The sequence below is a fragment of the Trichosurus vulpecula genome, chromosome 3 (genome assembly GCF_011100635.1).
Source record: "Trichosurus vulpecula isolate mTriVul1 chromosome 3, mTriVul1.pri, whole genome shotgun sequence".
In the NCBI taxonomy this organism is placed as follows: domain Eukaryota; kingdom Metazoa; phylum Chordata; class Mammalia; order Diprotodontia; family Phalangeridae; genus Trichosurus; species Trichosurus vulpecula.
In genome coordinates, this window is record NC_050575.1 from 5,006,544 (window position 1) to 5,022,931 (window position 16,388).

Sequence of the window (16,388 nt, forward strand, 5' to 3'; positions counted from 1 at the left end):
ACTCTGCCATCATTCCTGAAGAATCAGAAGGGGGTTGCATAGGACTGGGGGCTATTTTGTACTTTTTACTTCATGGGTTCCATAGCCAAAGAATTCATTATGTGCCAATTCCTTCAATGCCAGCTTGCTGGTGACAAGGCTCTCTCTGCACTTAGTAGGGCCTTTCCAGGGAAAGTATAACCAGTCTGTCACCAGGACTGTACTAGAAGCTCTTCCATTATAATAGAACCTGCTAGACCTTTTATTCTGCCTCCATTGGCTTTGAGGACCCAAGGTCACTTCCATATCACAATGAGGTACCAAAATAAGATTTTGTGAAGAAAATTGTTTTTTATTCGGTCATTCAGTCATGTCTGACTCTTTGTGACCCCGTGGATCAATAGTATCCATAGAGTTTTCTTGGCAAAGATACTGGAGTGGTTTACCATTTCCATCTCTATTGGATTAAGGCAAACAGAAGAAAAGTGACTCACCCAGGATCACATAAATAAATGTCTGAGGCTGGATTTGAACTCAAGTCTTCTTAATTCCAGGCCTTCTACTTTATCCACTGAGCCAACTAACTGCGTGCCTGCCACCTTCTTCCTTCATGCATGTATGCATGTATGTATTTGTACATATATATGTGTGCATATATACATACACATACATATATACACATAAATATACATGTGTGTATGTATATATGCATATGCTATTTACATAAATACATATGTATAATATATATGTATATATGTGTAAATATTTATCTATATAGATGCATGTATATGATATATTCTGTTATTACTGCTATTTTCATATTGTAGGACATCCCAGAAACCCCTCTGAGAACAGCTCTGAAGTTCCCCATGACCTGGCTACGTGGCCTCTAAACATATTACAGGAAAGATGACTTGGAAGGACTTTCTCAATTGTGTCCATCGGACCTTTGATCATCAGATCCTTGTCTCCCTCTCCACCCTGCACTTCCACTGGCTACACCTAATTGTCTTCCCCCAAACCCCACTTTCCCCATCACTCCATTCTGATATATCATCATCATTCTCATCAGTATACCATAGATGGGATTCCCTATGTTAGTAGCATTCCCTGCACTACAAAGAAACAAATAGAGGGTGAGACATGTTTGAACTTGGTCCTGTAGCAGGACGAGGCTTGGAAGGTTTGGGAGTAAAGGGGAAGCAGGTGCCAAGTGGCACCATTTGATTTAGGCAAAACTTAGCCAGTTTCTGAAGGGCTCTCTCTTAGCCCTCTCCCACTTGTAGCTGCTCTACTAACCTACTCTATATTCTATCCCAAATCAGTCTCAGACTTGCCCTTTGTATAAAGGCAGCCTGGCTGCTCCTCTGCCCAAACACACATGAACACTCTCTGCAGATACCTGTTGCCTGCCAGGCCTCTGGGTCACAGACTGCATGTCTGCTGTTGCTCCTAAATAATTTCACTGGGATATTTAGAAAAAGAAAAGTCAAGCTGAGAGAGGGAGGTACTCATAGGGGTGGAAGAAAAGGTGAAGGGGAGGAATAAGAGAGAAAGAGGGAAAGAAGGGGAGAGTGGAAAAATGAAAAGAGGAGACAGGGAGAAATGAGGTTAGGAAACGTGAAAAATAAAGAGGAAGAAATGTGGAAAAATAGGGAGAAAAGACAAGACTGGATGGGAAGAAGATGGACAAAAATAAGAAGAGGAAGAGACATAGGGAAGAGTAAGAAAGGGAAGGAAAGGCGGAAAGATAAAAAGAATAAGAAAAGAGGAAAAGGAGAGAAATAAAGGTAAGAAAGGAAAATAAGAAGCAGAAAAGGGAAAGAAGAGAAGGGGGGAGAATAAAGATGCAAATGGGAGAAAGAGGAAAGAAAAAGTTAAGAAAAGAAGATCAAAGAAGAAAGAAAGGAAGGTGAAAGAACTTTGAGGAAGCAGGTAAAAAAGATGAAAAAATAGGGAAGGGGATAGAAGGGTTCAGGAAAGCTATGGAACAGCAGCACTCTAGTTTGTCATTAATCCAACAGAAGCCAGTATTTTCCCACTCAATCTTTTTTCCATTTGTCTACATAACATGAGATCAAAAGAGCAGGCACACAGACCGAGAGAGAGGGGGGGGGGGGAGGGAGGGAGAGGGGGAGAGAGAGAAAGCAAGGAAGAGTCCCTTCAGTGATTTATCACCTGTCTTTGCTTTTGTACTTCTGGATGATCAAGTTGTAAATATGTTGATCTTACCATGCTGCCTGTGGTAGGGCCAATGGGCTGGGAGGCTGACCAACAGAGGGGACATGTGTCTAAGTGGGACACATAAGGATAAAAAGAAAGCCAAAGGAAGAGCTGAGTGACCATAGGCAGGAAGCATTCAAATTTCCAGAGGTGCCTAGGAGATAGCTACAATGAAAGAGGAAACCTCTTCTCATTACAGTGTTATCTCCCCATTCCAAGCTCAACTATCAGGAGCCTCTTTTCTAGACTTTCCAGGATGGGCACTCCCTTGATCCTTTATGTTGGCATCAGCATATCTCTGGCCTAGGTGTCCTGTTTTCTAGCCCAATAGCCACAGCTCCACAGACATTAGGGTACTTTTGCTACAGATTCAGAAGCTGACCCTTGGGAATAAGTGGCACACATAATTGTTGTCCCATTTTTTGTTTTGAAGAGGACCACTGACATCACAGAGTGATGTCTTGACTCATGGGTGAATTGTATTTAAGTGAGACAGAGTTGTACAAAATCATGGGCCTCATTCTTTCTTATAGAGTCGTTTAAGTCCAGTGGCAACACAAAAATGAAGACAATTGGTGATGGCCTGGGATACAGTGGATGACCTTGGCATCTTCGATGTCTGACCAAGCTCTAAGCATTCCAATAGGGCCTGCTTCAGCCAGAACAAATTGTTCTCATCTGGCCATTCTGCTGAAGAAAATCTTCAAATGGTTGGGGTAGGCATCCCCTTCATTCACTGACAGGTCTGAGGCCTGTTTCCCTGGTTTAGGTCAACCTCTGCCAAGATGGTTTTACTGGGGTGTGGCCACTACAATGGCCACACATGCTGCATGCTTCTTGGAGGTACAGGTGAGAGTTAAGTGACAGGCTGATCCATTCTGGCAAGAAGCTGACTTAGGGTTCTCAGTCTAAGCACGCTATTGTTATTAATAAAAAGGTATGTTATGGAAAGGTCACTATCAGTATAGAAACATGAGATGACCAGATGTCCAGGGGTGTGTTGGCATTGGCTCATACTGGTTAAATTTTCAGTGTGACCATTCATACCTTGGAAATCGGCCAATGCTACAAATCGGGGCTTCGTTTACTTCATTTAATTGTTTTGTTGATCATTCAGACTTAAGAAAGTGATGCAGGGAAATGTCAGTAATGCAAATTAAACTTAAAAGCATCATATGTACTTTTTTGTATGGGGGGGTAGAGTTTGTTGTTGAAGAGTTGCAAGCATATTCCTGCAGCCACCCTTCCACAGAGCCCTATTCCAGCACTCTATCAGAGTGAAGAGAAGGTTCTCAAAGGCTATGGCAAAGTACCACAATCTCTGGTGGGTCCTGTCATGAAGAGAAGGCTTTGACTGTGTCTCAGGCAACAAATCGAGTCTGCTTTCTGAGAGTCCGTCAGCTAAGCACAGAAGGGCTCACCACCACTCTGCTGGCCACCTGGTGATAAAACTTTGGGTTGTGGCAGCCCCTGAAAAGAAGAAAACTACAAAATGGCCCTTTGACCTAGGAGGCCTTCTTCTGCCCTGTGGAAGTGGGAGTACGTAGTGTAGTTTTCAGAATGATGGTAAACTTTGACCCTTATAACTTCACATGTGACATACTCTTCCAGTGACCAACGAGTGGATATATTGGTGGAGGAGCTTAGTCATAGCAGTCGACATTCTTGCAATAAGGAAAACCAAAAAAATTAGGGAAATTGAAGCTAAATGAAAAGTTTATTTATAGACAGTCTTTAAAGAGGCAAAGAGAGAAGTTGATGAAGCTAGTTTTATCATCCATCCAAAGTTAAAATAAAAATGTATTCCTTTAAAATATGAGGGGATGTGAAAAGACTGGTGCAGCAATAAGCTTGGTATGCTGAACTTGGGGCCAGGGGACCAGAATTCTGATCTTGGCTCTGTCATTTATTACATGGGTGACGTTGGGTCTCATTTTCTTCATCTACAAAGTGAGGGGGTCAGATTAGATACCCTCTACAGTCCCTTCCACCTCTAGATCTGTGATCCTATGATTAGAGGATTACTAAAGTCCACCCTAATTTTTGTAAATAGTTTTTATGGGATAGAGATTATTTGTTATTCAAATGTTTGACAGGATTAGCTTGTGAAGCCATCTGGTCTTGGGACCAGATGGATTTTGTTTGTTTGTTTTTTACATGGCAACTAATTTATGGCCTGTTCAGTTTCTCTTTCTGAAATTGGCTTAATTAGGCAATCTATTGCTTGTTTTGTAAGGGATATTTATCTTATTTCATTTCTATTTTCAGTGTTCTGACATAGTTTTCTGACATACTATATATAATAGTCCCTGTTAGGAACAGGGGCAAGACAAGACCCATGATTTCATAGCTATACAGAACTCTAGGATTAGGAGCATATTAGGAGTCCCTACCAGTACATGTCTGCACCTAAAGCACAGATAGGTTAAGTGACTATCCCAGTCATACAGCCATTCCTTGTTAGAGGTGGTATTTGAACTCATGTCTTCCTGGCTCTGAGGCCAATTTTCTAGCCACTATACCATGCTGTTTCTTGTTAAATTATCTAGTTAAATTTTCAGTATAAGCATTTATCCTCAGAAATCAGTGATTGCTACAAATCAGGCCTTGATTTGTTCTTTTGTCTCTGATAACATTCTATATTTCACTTGATTCATTGTAATATCACTTTTCATTTTCAATTTTGGTCATTTGATTTTCCTTTCTTTTTATTAATTTAACTAAATATAACAGTTTCATTGGTCCTTTTTAAAAAAGTGTTTTTGTTTTATTAATTCAGTTGTATCATTCCTTTCAACTGACTAACAATACAAAGCAGTGAGCAGTTTTATATGCATAGATTGATTGATCTATCAAACATAGATCGATTGATCCATCTTTATCTGTCTTAGCTACCCTCCTGGAGGGCAAGGTCTATGTTATATAATTCTTTTAACACTATTCAATCAATCAATAAACATTTATTAAACTCCTATGTGCCATTATTGTTAATTATTAATAACGATTAATTGTTCACAACATAGCAGAGTGCTAAGCACACAACAGGCAGTAAATACAAAAGAAGGGCAGGGTGAAAAGGAAATCAGGGAAAGGGGGTATCAGTTTCCTTTCCCTTGTGTGTTTCCTCCAGGGAAGGGAATGAGAACAGAACCTTGGGGAAAGCAGGCTAAAGCGTCCAGTGGGAAAGGTAGGTGTTGGTGCTTCCTAATGGAGGGCATGAAAGCAAGCACTAGACAGACTCACTTTTCTTCCCTTATTGGTGCAAGTCTCTTTCCATCTTTATCTTTCTATTTTGCAGGCTATTAGACATAACTCTCTTGCTCCCCCTCCCACTAGAAAAAATTAAAATATAAAAGGAATGACTAATACCCATAAGCCCCTCCAAATACCCAAATTTCCAAAACAAGAAATAGTTAACCCAAATAAACTTATGTCAGAAAGAGAAATTGAACAGGACTTAAAGTTATGCCTCTCTTTTTGTTTTTATTTCTTTCCTAGTGATTCCATGTTAAAAAGAACTGAAAGAAAGATTTCATTCTACCAGCTTGGGTACAAGGTGATAGCTATATCTGTATGTAGATTGATCTATCTTACCTATACGTGTATGTAGGGGTTACTGGTCATTCCAGTGGCCAGGCCAAGTAAATCTTCCAGTGACGATGTGGAGGCAGTGGGTACCATGGGCTAAAACAAAGCAGGAGCAGGTGTGTGTTACAGATTAGAGCACATAAGGAATTGACGATGTCTCACCTGGGCTTGGGCCTTTATCTTTTCATACTCTCCCTTCATCCTTTTCTGGACATCTTCATCGACACTGGGGTCTCCTATCCTGTTGAACAAGGAGGCCGCTTCTTCGAGCAGCCTATCCAAGAGGATGGACTGGTTCAGGATGTTATTGAGCAGAACTTGAGAGTGGCTAAGTTGCCACTGCTTTTCTTTCAGTCCCACCTGCAGCTCCACACTGGTCTCCAAGGTCATCTTAATCTTTTGGAACCACCGGTAAAATTCATCCTGGGCCAGCAAATATTCACTCCAGTGCAGCCACACCCACTCAATCCGGCTGTTAAAAAGGGAAAACAAATATAACTACCACTAAAAATAGCACATTTAAAGAATTTATGAAACACTTTTCCTATGAACTTTATGAGTAATGCAGTATAAATGAGATAACTATTTTATAGATAATAATTCACTTGTCTCTAGTAACTCCAGGCTTACAAAGAGAGGTGTGCTGGAGTCAGTTCTAACTTGAGTGTTAAATTTTCAGTGTGAGCATTTGTACCTCAGAAATTAGTGATTGCTACAAATCAGGCCTTGATTCTTTCATTGTGCTGGTTGTCTAGACTTTAAAGTGTTAATAATGCAGAAAAAGTAAACTTAAAAGTGTGTGCATACTTTTTTTCCCCTCAGAGAGCCTGGTTGTTAAACATTTACCAGCACATCCTGGTATTGGTCTGTAAACACTACCTGAGCTCAGCACAAGCGTAGTAGACCGGTTAGAGAATGAAGTCATCGCTGGGTTGGAGACCTGATAACTGTGGACTAATAAATAAATGCTAATAATATAATAATAACAACTGACATTTATATAGTTTTTTAAAGGTTTGCAAAGTGTTTTACATCCATTACCTCACTTGAACTTTACAATACTCTTGCTTACGAAGCACCTTCCTCGTACTAGTCCTGGCATAGTAGGTAATACAAGTTTTCTGGTCTCCATGCAGTAGATAAGGAAACTCAGTCTCAAAATGACTTGATGTCATGCTCAAATGACTTGCCCAAAGTCACACAGCTAGCATGTACAAAAGCTTCCATTTGAACCCCTGTCCCTTGATTCCCAGACTAATAATCTTCTCATTCTACTATGATAACTGTGGGATAAAAAAGAAAACTGGAATGAAATGTTCCCATGTCACTGACTCGGAGAGTAAGGAATTCAAGGTGTCTGATGGAGGAAATCAAGGGACAAACAACAGAAAGCAAAGAGTAATCCAAAAATCATTTATGTTTTGCCTTGAAACTCAGAAATGAGGTATGGAACCTAGACACGGCACTCACATGTTCCTAATTTATACATAATAATTAGCTTATATATAGCACTTTAAGGTTTGCAAATTGCTTTACAAGGATTATCTCGTTTTACTCTCACAGTAACTATGGCAGCTGCTATTATTGTTCCTATTTTAAATATAGGGAAACTGAGTCACGAAGCATGTTGGTTTGTTTTGGTTTTTAGGATCACACAAGTGAAAAATGTCAGAGGTAGGACCCAAACCCAGGTCCTCTGACCCCAGAGCCAGTGTCCATTCTATTGGATTCCTCAGCAATCCCTCTACTTCAGTCCCTATCTCATTCCCCGTACCAATTGTAGCAAAACTTTTTTACAGCTACCTCCAACCTTCCACATTTACGGTAAATCATTTAGCTTCCTACTTCACCGAGAAGATTGAGACCATCTGATACGGGGTCTGCAGCCAAGGAAGTCCCTTTCCATTCCTCACACTTCGCCATCAGAACTGGAGACAGCTGGTTAGAAGTTGCAAAGCAGCAAATTTGGGTTTGATATAGGGGGAAACTTCCTATAACAATTAGAACTGTCCAAAAATGGGATGGGATGCCATGGGGACTGGGGCCTCCCCCTGCTGCAGGTTTTCAAGCACAGCTTAGATCACCACTTGTTATAGTGCAGTAAGGGGTTGGACTGGGAGGCTATTGAAGCTTCTTCCTTCGAAGATTCTGTAATTTGCCACACATTCTCATTGGCTCATAGATCCAGAGACAGAAGGAATTTCAGAGATCACCTGGATGGTTGGATGAGGAAACCGAAGCCTAAGGAAGTCTGATGACTTGCCCAAGTTTATACAGGTAGTAAAAATAAAAAGAGCCATTCTCTTTTCCTTCAATTTAATTCAATTCAGTGAAAAAAAGATGAAATGACCCAACTACTCATTAAGACATCCTTCTAATTCAGGGGTTCCTAAACGAAGACCCATGGACTTAGACTTTAGGGAGTCTATGAACTTGAACAGAAAAGAAATACATTTTTATTTTTGTTAACCTTGAGCTAAAATTTAGCATTTCCTTCAAATATTTAAAAATATTAACATGAGAAGATAATACTGCCAAAGAGGTCCATCATACACAAAAGACTAAGAATTCCTGCTGTAACTGGACCCTTTATCCTGCTGCTTCCGACCTTATCTCACCTTTTCTACAACTTAGTTGTAGCAATCTTCTCCTCTCTAAAATGCTACTTTATCTTCCCCTCCCTTTCCCCCTCCCTCCTTCCCCTCTCTCCACCTCTGTCTCTGTCTGCTGTCTCTTTCTCTGCCTTCCCATCTACAAACATGCCTGGGTTTCCTTAATTCTAAGAAAAAAAACCCTCAAAAATAAAAAGACAAAACACCCTTCCCTTGATTTTTTTATACCATTCAGTTTTTCTACCTCACCTTGTCCTCCCCTTCACTGATAAACTTCTCTGTAAAAGTAGTCTATACCTGCTTCCTCTACTTAAACAACATCTGCTTTTTTTTTCAACCCTGTGCAGTCTGGTTTCTATCCATTCAACTCTACACAATCTTCTCTCTAATGCTGCCAGGGATCTTTCTGTTATTAACTCTAATGGCCTTTCCCTGCCAAAATCTTACCCTTTTGGACAGTTCTGACACTGTTAATCCTTTCTTGCTTCTACATACCTCCTCTTCCTTTCAGTTCTGAGACATTACAGTCTCTTGGCTACCCCCTTCAAACCTTTTAATTGCTCCTTTTCTATGACTCCTCTGTTGGTTTTTCATTCCCCAATCCCTTAAAAAGAACCCCCTTAAAACAGAACCCCTGAGGTTCTGTCCTTGGCTCTCTTCTCTTCCTCCCCTTTCCTACCTTCTCCCTTCTTCTTGTGTCCTCTTACTTCTTCTCTCTCCATACTTTCCCCCAAAGCAAATTCATTTAATTCCACAGCTTCAATCAGTACCTCTATGCAGATACTCCCAAGTTTACCTCCAACTCAGCTTCTCTTCTGAGTTCTGGACCTGCATCTCTAACTACCCACAAGACCTATGTAACTGAATTTCTCATCAGGAACTCAACTTTAACGTGTCCAAAAGAGAACTTGCTATCTTTTCCTCAAAATCTGTTCATCCTTCTGATTTGACCGTTTGTATCAAGATACCATCATTTCCTCTCTCTCACATATTTGAAACTCAGATGATATCTACGATTCTTCCTTCTTACTCATTGCATATATCCAGTCACCCAATGTTATAAATTCTACCTCTGCAATAGCTCTCCCATTCATCCTCCCTTCTCTATTCTTACTGATACCTTCCAAGTATAGGCCCTTAATTCCCATTCTCCTTGACTACTGTAATAGATTCTGAAGCCTTCCGCCCTCCATTTCTTCTTTCTCTTTCTCTAGGTCATTCTTCATATGTTTCTGGACTGCTTTGGCATGAAGAGTCATCGTTCCATGAAACACCTGTTATTTACCAAGAAATGTTTAAAAAAACCTTCAGCCTGACTTTCAAAGCTATTAACATTCTAATTTCACTCTCCATCTCCATGTATATAGCTCACTCTAACTTGTCATTCTCCTTATAAGCTTCAACTTTCTCATGTGTGCCTTCACTTAGGCTCTTCTATATGCTAGGAATAGTCTTCCGCCCCCCACTCCATCTGCCAATTCCACCATAACATCTATTGAATTCCTATTAATCTATTCAAGCCTGGCTCAAATGCTACCTCCTCCAGAAAACCTTCCCTGATCCCCAATGTTAGAAAGGACCTGTCCTATCTTGGACCTCACACAGCACTTTTCTGCTGTCAGTCTGCTCCTCTCTGGTATATTTATCAAATAATATTTTGAACTATATGTATTTGTATATCGTATTTACCTATTATGCTGTGAACCTTACAAAGCAGGGGCTCTGTTTTGTCTAAACTTTATATCTGCCCGATGCCTAGAACAGCATTTGGCAGTAGGTGCTTAATAAATGTTCTTTTGGTCATATTGCTTAACCAATCTACAATTCCCCTCTATGTGGCAACTTTACCTCTGCTTAAAATCTCTAATGATGGTGAGGTCATTACTTCTCCACATAGCCTATTTCAATAGCAGTTCTTTCTGAAACTGGCCCAAATCTGACTCCTGGCAATTGTGGCACACTAAAGCTAATACCTCTTCCCTATGACAGCTCTTCCGATATTTGGAGACAGTTACCAAACTCCTCCTAAGTCTTCTACTCTCCACGCTACCTACCTAGTTCCTTTAACTAATCCTTGTGTGACATGCTTTCTAGTCTTTTCCTCTTCCTCATCCCTCCTCCAGGCATGGTCCTTCTACTCTGGAGATGCTCCAGTTTGTCACTGCCTCTCCTAAAACATGGTGCCCAGCCTTGATTCTACCAACTCATGTTTATATAGTTTTACTTTTCCAAAGGCGTTCACATCTATTATTTCCATTAACGGTAATTATAATAGTTAGTACTTATAGCAGTTTAAGGTTGGCAAAAGTGATTACTTTATCCTCACAACAACCATGGGAGTTGGGTGCTATTGTTATTTTTACGGACTAGGAAACTAAGGCTGAGAGAAGTTAAGCAATGTGCTCAGGGTCCTATAACTAGTAAGTGTCTGAGACCAGATTTGAACTCAAGTCTTCCAGATTACAGATTTAGTGGTCTATCTACTACATAACCTACTTGTCTCACTTGGACAAGAAAACAGGAAACCTAGATCCTGGTCCCAGTGTAACCTTGGGTGAGACACCTCAGTATTCTGATTTATAAAGGAGAATCATATTTGCCCTATTTGTCTCATGGAGTTTTTGTGGGAATTAAATTACAAGATTCATGAAAAGATTTGGAAATAAATACACAAACATATATATACATATATACACACATACACATATATACGCATATATACATATAGAAATATACAGTGTAAGGTACTACCAACAGTAATTTTTTTAAAATACAAATCTCATAAATTTGGCATAAATTTATAACTGGCTAACTACAATATAATAGGCTTATGATGGGACCAGGAGGATAGTATAACAAGTGTGCCTTGTACTGAAAAACCCCGCCTTCTTACATCATTGCCAAAGCATGACAGATTGCCAGCGCTTGTTATTGTGATTAAATCTTCTTACTATAATTATTATCAATCAAGTAGGGAGGGATGAGAGATCATAAGAGAACATTCCATTCCTAATAAACTCTAGGAGAGCCACTCTCTTTCATGATAACATTAGGAAAGTCAACTATGGTATAGTAGAAAGGGTACTGAATTTGGAATCATGAATTTTGAATTCATGAAGGTTTGAATGCCAGCTCTGCTATTTGAGCAAACTGTTTCCACAGCTGGGGCCTCAGCTTCTCTCCTCGGTATAAAAAAATAGGGAGTTGGGTAGGATGGCCTATAAGGTGCCTTCTGGCTATAACATCCTATAGAGATAGGATTCCAAGGCCCCTTCCAGTGAAGGGTCTAAGAACCCTTCTACTTCTGATATTCTGTGACCCTCCCTCATATCCTTGGGACGGACTAGCTCCTATGTGTAATAGGAATAAGGCCTCATGATTTTCTTCTACCCAGGCTTCCAATAACTCGCTACCTGTGACAGTGAGTGATATAGATAACTGTTTCTTCCCACTGGGTTTTGATGTCCTTCAGCCTGGCCAGGACCTTGTGCTTCTGTTCTTCACTGCAACAGCCAAGAAGAGTGTCTGCTGACTTCAGGACCAGGTCCATCTTCATTTGTCCCTCTGGTTCCAGACGACATATTTTCTAACAAAAGCAAAGTTGACAAAAATTCACATTTCCATGGTATTTTACAGCTTATCAAGCCCCTTTCTCCCAATAACCCCATGGGTAGGTGTGTAATGGCTCAATCTTCTCTTTAAAATTTGTCTAAAATACATTTTATTGATCCTACGTCTTTATATCAGTCATTTGAACCTCACCCCCTACAATGAACTCTGCCTTCTGATGAAACAAATCAATTAAGCAAAGACATCCTATACAGTGACCCCATCTAACAATGTATACAATATTATGCCCCAGTAACCTCCCATCTCTCTGTGGTGAGGAGGGAGGTATGTTGCATTATCTGATTTTGAGACCATTACTGGTTTTTCAATTACTCCGAGTTCAACTTCCTTTTAGTGATCTTTTCACTTATATTATTATAGTCACTGTATATAATATTCCCTTGGTTCTGCTTAATCTTTTTGCATCTGTTTATGTGAATCTTCCAATGTTTTTCTGAATTCCTCATATCTATCATTTCTTACTGCACTATAATATTCCAAAACATTATTTTTTCAGATATTTCCCAAGGTGCACCCACTCTGTTTCCAAATCTTTGATACCATGTTACTATAAATATTTTTATGTATATTGGACCTTTGTTCCTGTCTCATTTTCTTTGTGTATATGCCCCAAAATGAGATCACTGGGTCAAAGGGTACCAGCAGTTAAGTCTCTTATGCTGAATGATGCCAAATTGGACCACTTCACAGCTTCAACATCAGTACGTTAGTATGCCTATCTTCCCATATTCCTTCAGTAATAACTGTTTCCATCTTTTGTCATCTTTTCCAGTTTGAATGGTGTAAGTTAAAACCTCCGAGTTGTTTTAATTTGGATTTCTTGAACTATTTGTGATTTGGCACATATCTTCAAGTGATAATTTATAGTTTGCAATTTTTCTCTTGACAAGGGAGTGTCAGGAGGGACAGAGACAGTGGTGTCATGGGAGCACCTGGAGCCAAGAGCTAATCAGTTCATCATCAGCCATTTTTTGGGGTAAGAATTTCCTTGTGGCAAATTCTTTCACTTGTCCTTTTTCTATTACTGCTGAGATTTCTGAATGGGGGTGGGGCTTTTAACATATATAATTTAGGGGTAGATATCCTAAGCTATAGCTTATTCTGCCATCTTTCTAATCCATTCTACTTTCCCATCATTTTTTTTTTCATCTGTGACACAGGAGAAATGGGCTAGTCACATGGAGAGACCAAGGAATATCATGTGGACTGCCTGTGTGCTTTACTGGTATCCTTGTGATATCAACAAAAGCTAAAGAAGTCACTCAATATATTGGATGGACTCTTTTGACAAACTTAAGGAAGGACACAGACAAGAATGGCACAAAATGGGCAGTCATGGATGGGTTATGATCTTCTTTGGTGGCAATATCCACTTTGATAAGATCACAGATCTATTTGAGTACTGAGTATTACATATAAACATAAATAATATATGGAGTGTGTGCACATACATAATGAGCAGCTAGGTGGCACAGAGGATAGATTGTGGGGCCTGGAGTCAGAAAGACTCATCTTCTGAGTTCAAATCTGGCCTCAGATACCTACTAGCTGTGTGACTTTGGGCTAATCACTTAACCCTCTTTGCCTCAGTTTCCCTATCTGTAAAATGAGCTGGAGAAGAAAATGGCAAACCACTCTAGTATCTTCATCAAAAAAAAAAAAAACAACCCACAAAAAACCCAAATGGGGTCATGAAGAGTTGGACACAACTGAAAGGACTGAACAACAACATTTGTATTATATACAAATATACATGTACTTCGGTTCCCAAAGAAGTTGAAATAATACTTAAAAAGGCAAATTCAGGGAGGGGGCTAGATCAGATTGAAGCCACACAATCCTGAAAACATCGCAAAATGGTTTTACAAGGTAGATTGGGTAGAAGATACTAAAAGAATGGAAAAGTTAGAAACAATATAGATATCCCAAAGAGTAAATCAAGAGAATATAACTACTAGCCAATATGTCCACTTTCATCTTTATAAAATCTTTATGAAAATCATAAATGTGTACATACATAAATATGGAGAAAGAAAGAGCAAGAGCGGGAGAATGCTTGATAGTAAGAATAAAAAACATTTTACTTTTTTTACTTTATTTTTCTTTTTTTGTTTCTGTTTTCTTTTGCAACATGGATAAAATGAAAATATATTTTGCATCATTTCATGTGTACAATTGATATCTCAAATTGCTTGCCTTCTCAAGGAGGGTGTCAGGGTGGAAGGGGGAGAGAGAATTTGGAACTCAAAATTTAAAAAAATGAAAGATTAAAAAATGTACATATAATTGGTATTAAATTAAATAAATAAAACTATATTTACAAAATATATAGAGCTTTATATTGTATATTATATGAATGTTATATAAAGCTTTGAGGTTTGCAAAGCATGTTATACATGTTATCATTTGATTTAATTTCTATTTGATGAAAACATATGAAGGGAAAAAGCAAGGTTTTGTAAACAATATTTTGTGACAGACCACATCTTTGCACAACTGACTATAAGGTAGAAAGAATATAAAATCTTGTGTTTATTGTTTATTGATTGCAAAATAAATAAATTGGCTGAGTAGAACCAAACATAGTCTCAAAGACTCTTCCCCAATAAAGAATCTCTTATTCACACATTAATATAAAATTCCAAGATAAGCTAAGCCACTACGAAAACTGTTTAGTGACCCTAAAATTAGTAACCTCAAGTAAACTCTCAGGGAGGTACATATGTTTGCCCACAGTGTTTGCTACTACCATGAAGGCTATCCTCCATGATGTCCAAATAAAGAATGGATTATCTTTATTATAATTATAATATTATATAATATTATAATATATATAATATTTATATATATATAATATATATATTATACATATAATATATATAATATTATATTATTACATGGAGGACAAGGTCCTCCAGCAGATGATAGATGATATTGAATATTTGAAGGCCTCCTCAGTGAAGTCCGTGATAACCTCCAAAAGATCATGCAAGCAAACTATACACACACAAAACTAAATGGAATAAAAAAAATCTATTTGTTCATACTGTGACATAGAGTTGGACTTCCAATCTATTGAGGTAGTCTATCAGTACATATAGTTGGGTCAGGCACTGCAGATGGAGAATGAATTGGACCCAGAGTTGAAAAGAAGGAAGAGAGTGGGTTAGATGCCATTTGAAAAATTCAAAGAGCTTTTGATGATCCCAACTTGTTCCCTGGAGTAAAAAATAAAATTTAACACTCTTATTCCCTGGCAACACCATATGTTTCCTAGTTGGGGGACAAGACAATGTCCAAAGAATCAAAATCGTAAATAAGTGAACCAAAGATCAATAGAAAGATATACATTGGATGCACAGTATATTTTCAACCACTGGCTTATACATAAGAAGAGTTAGGGTTATATCACTGAAGAAATATATGAGAAGACAACTTAAAAAATAAGCATTATAGATAACAAGTAGATGCTCTAAGTGCTACACTGGTACCTAAGAAAACTCCTAGAACAGAGGTTCTCAACCTAGCTTCCATGAATTTAAAAAAAAATGGATAACTGAATTTCAATATAATTGGTTTCCTTTGAAATCTTATTTATTTTATGCATTGAAGGGCATTACTTTGAGAAAGGGTCTACAAGCTTCACCAAATTGACAAAGGGGTCCATAACAAAAAAAAAATACTTTCTCCTAGAGGAAGGCTTCCAATATTTTGGATAAACCCTTCTTTAGGGAATCCATGGAAGATCTTGGACAAGAAACCCACAGGATGAAAAAGCAATTGATACCAATAGAAAGGATATACGGTAAGATCAAAGAAATGTAGATTGGGAGCTAGAAGGTAATCTCTTCAACTCGCAGATGAGCAAAATGAGGCCCAGGAAGTTTAATCAATCAGCCCAGAGTCCCATATGTGGACACTGTTGAGATAATGGATCCACTGAAATATCTGGCACATACAGTCCTGACATGCAGCACCACGTGGGTTTACAAAACAACGCCAAATCAACACATAGCAAAGCCTCTCTTGTCCCTTCCCCACACAACTACTTGGTCTACTGCCTCAGAGTGATTTTATAGAGGGCAGCCTCCAGAACCTCCCTCACAAAAGAGAAGCTAGAGAGGAGAATCCCTCTGTGCCGAAGGGGCACAGTGCTTGATAGAGCCATGCAGGAGCTTTCTAAAACATCTCTGGAGCTTTTCAATATCAGCATGATGCAAAGTCCTATTCAATCCTGGTGCACTGTATGAGGTTGTACTGTAGTTTTCTTGGGGCTTGATAGAGAAAATGCCACCTCTTCCATGAAATCTTTACTGATGTTTTCCCTCCTTCAAGTAAGGACCATCTCCCTGAACC

At 39.0% G+C, this 16,388-nt stretch overlaps 1 protein-coding gene across 2 annotated transcripts in view; it reads right to left on the minus strand.

Annotated features, from left to right (window-relative positions):
• Positions 1-16,388, minus strand: part of SYNE3 (spectrin repeat containing nuclear envelope family member 3) — a 182,492-nt gene that overhangs the window by 100,727 nt on the left and 65,377 nt on the right. For both annotated transcript variants that reach the window (XM_036749666.1, XM_036749668.1), the window contains 2 exons: positions 11,816-11,988; positions 5,953-6,262 (listed from right to left, as the gene is read on the minus strand). In XM_036749666.1, coding sequence (XP_036605561.1) covers positions 5,953-6,262; positions 11,816-11,988 — 483 coding nt within the window. The remainder of the gene's footprint in view (positions 1-5,952; positions 6,263-11,815; positions 11,989-16,388) is intronic.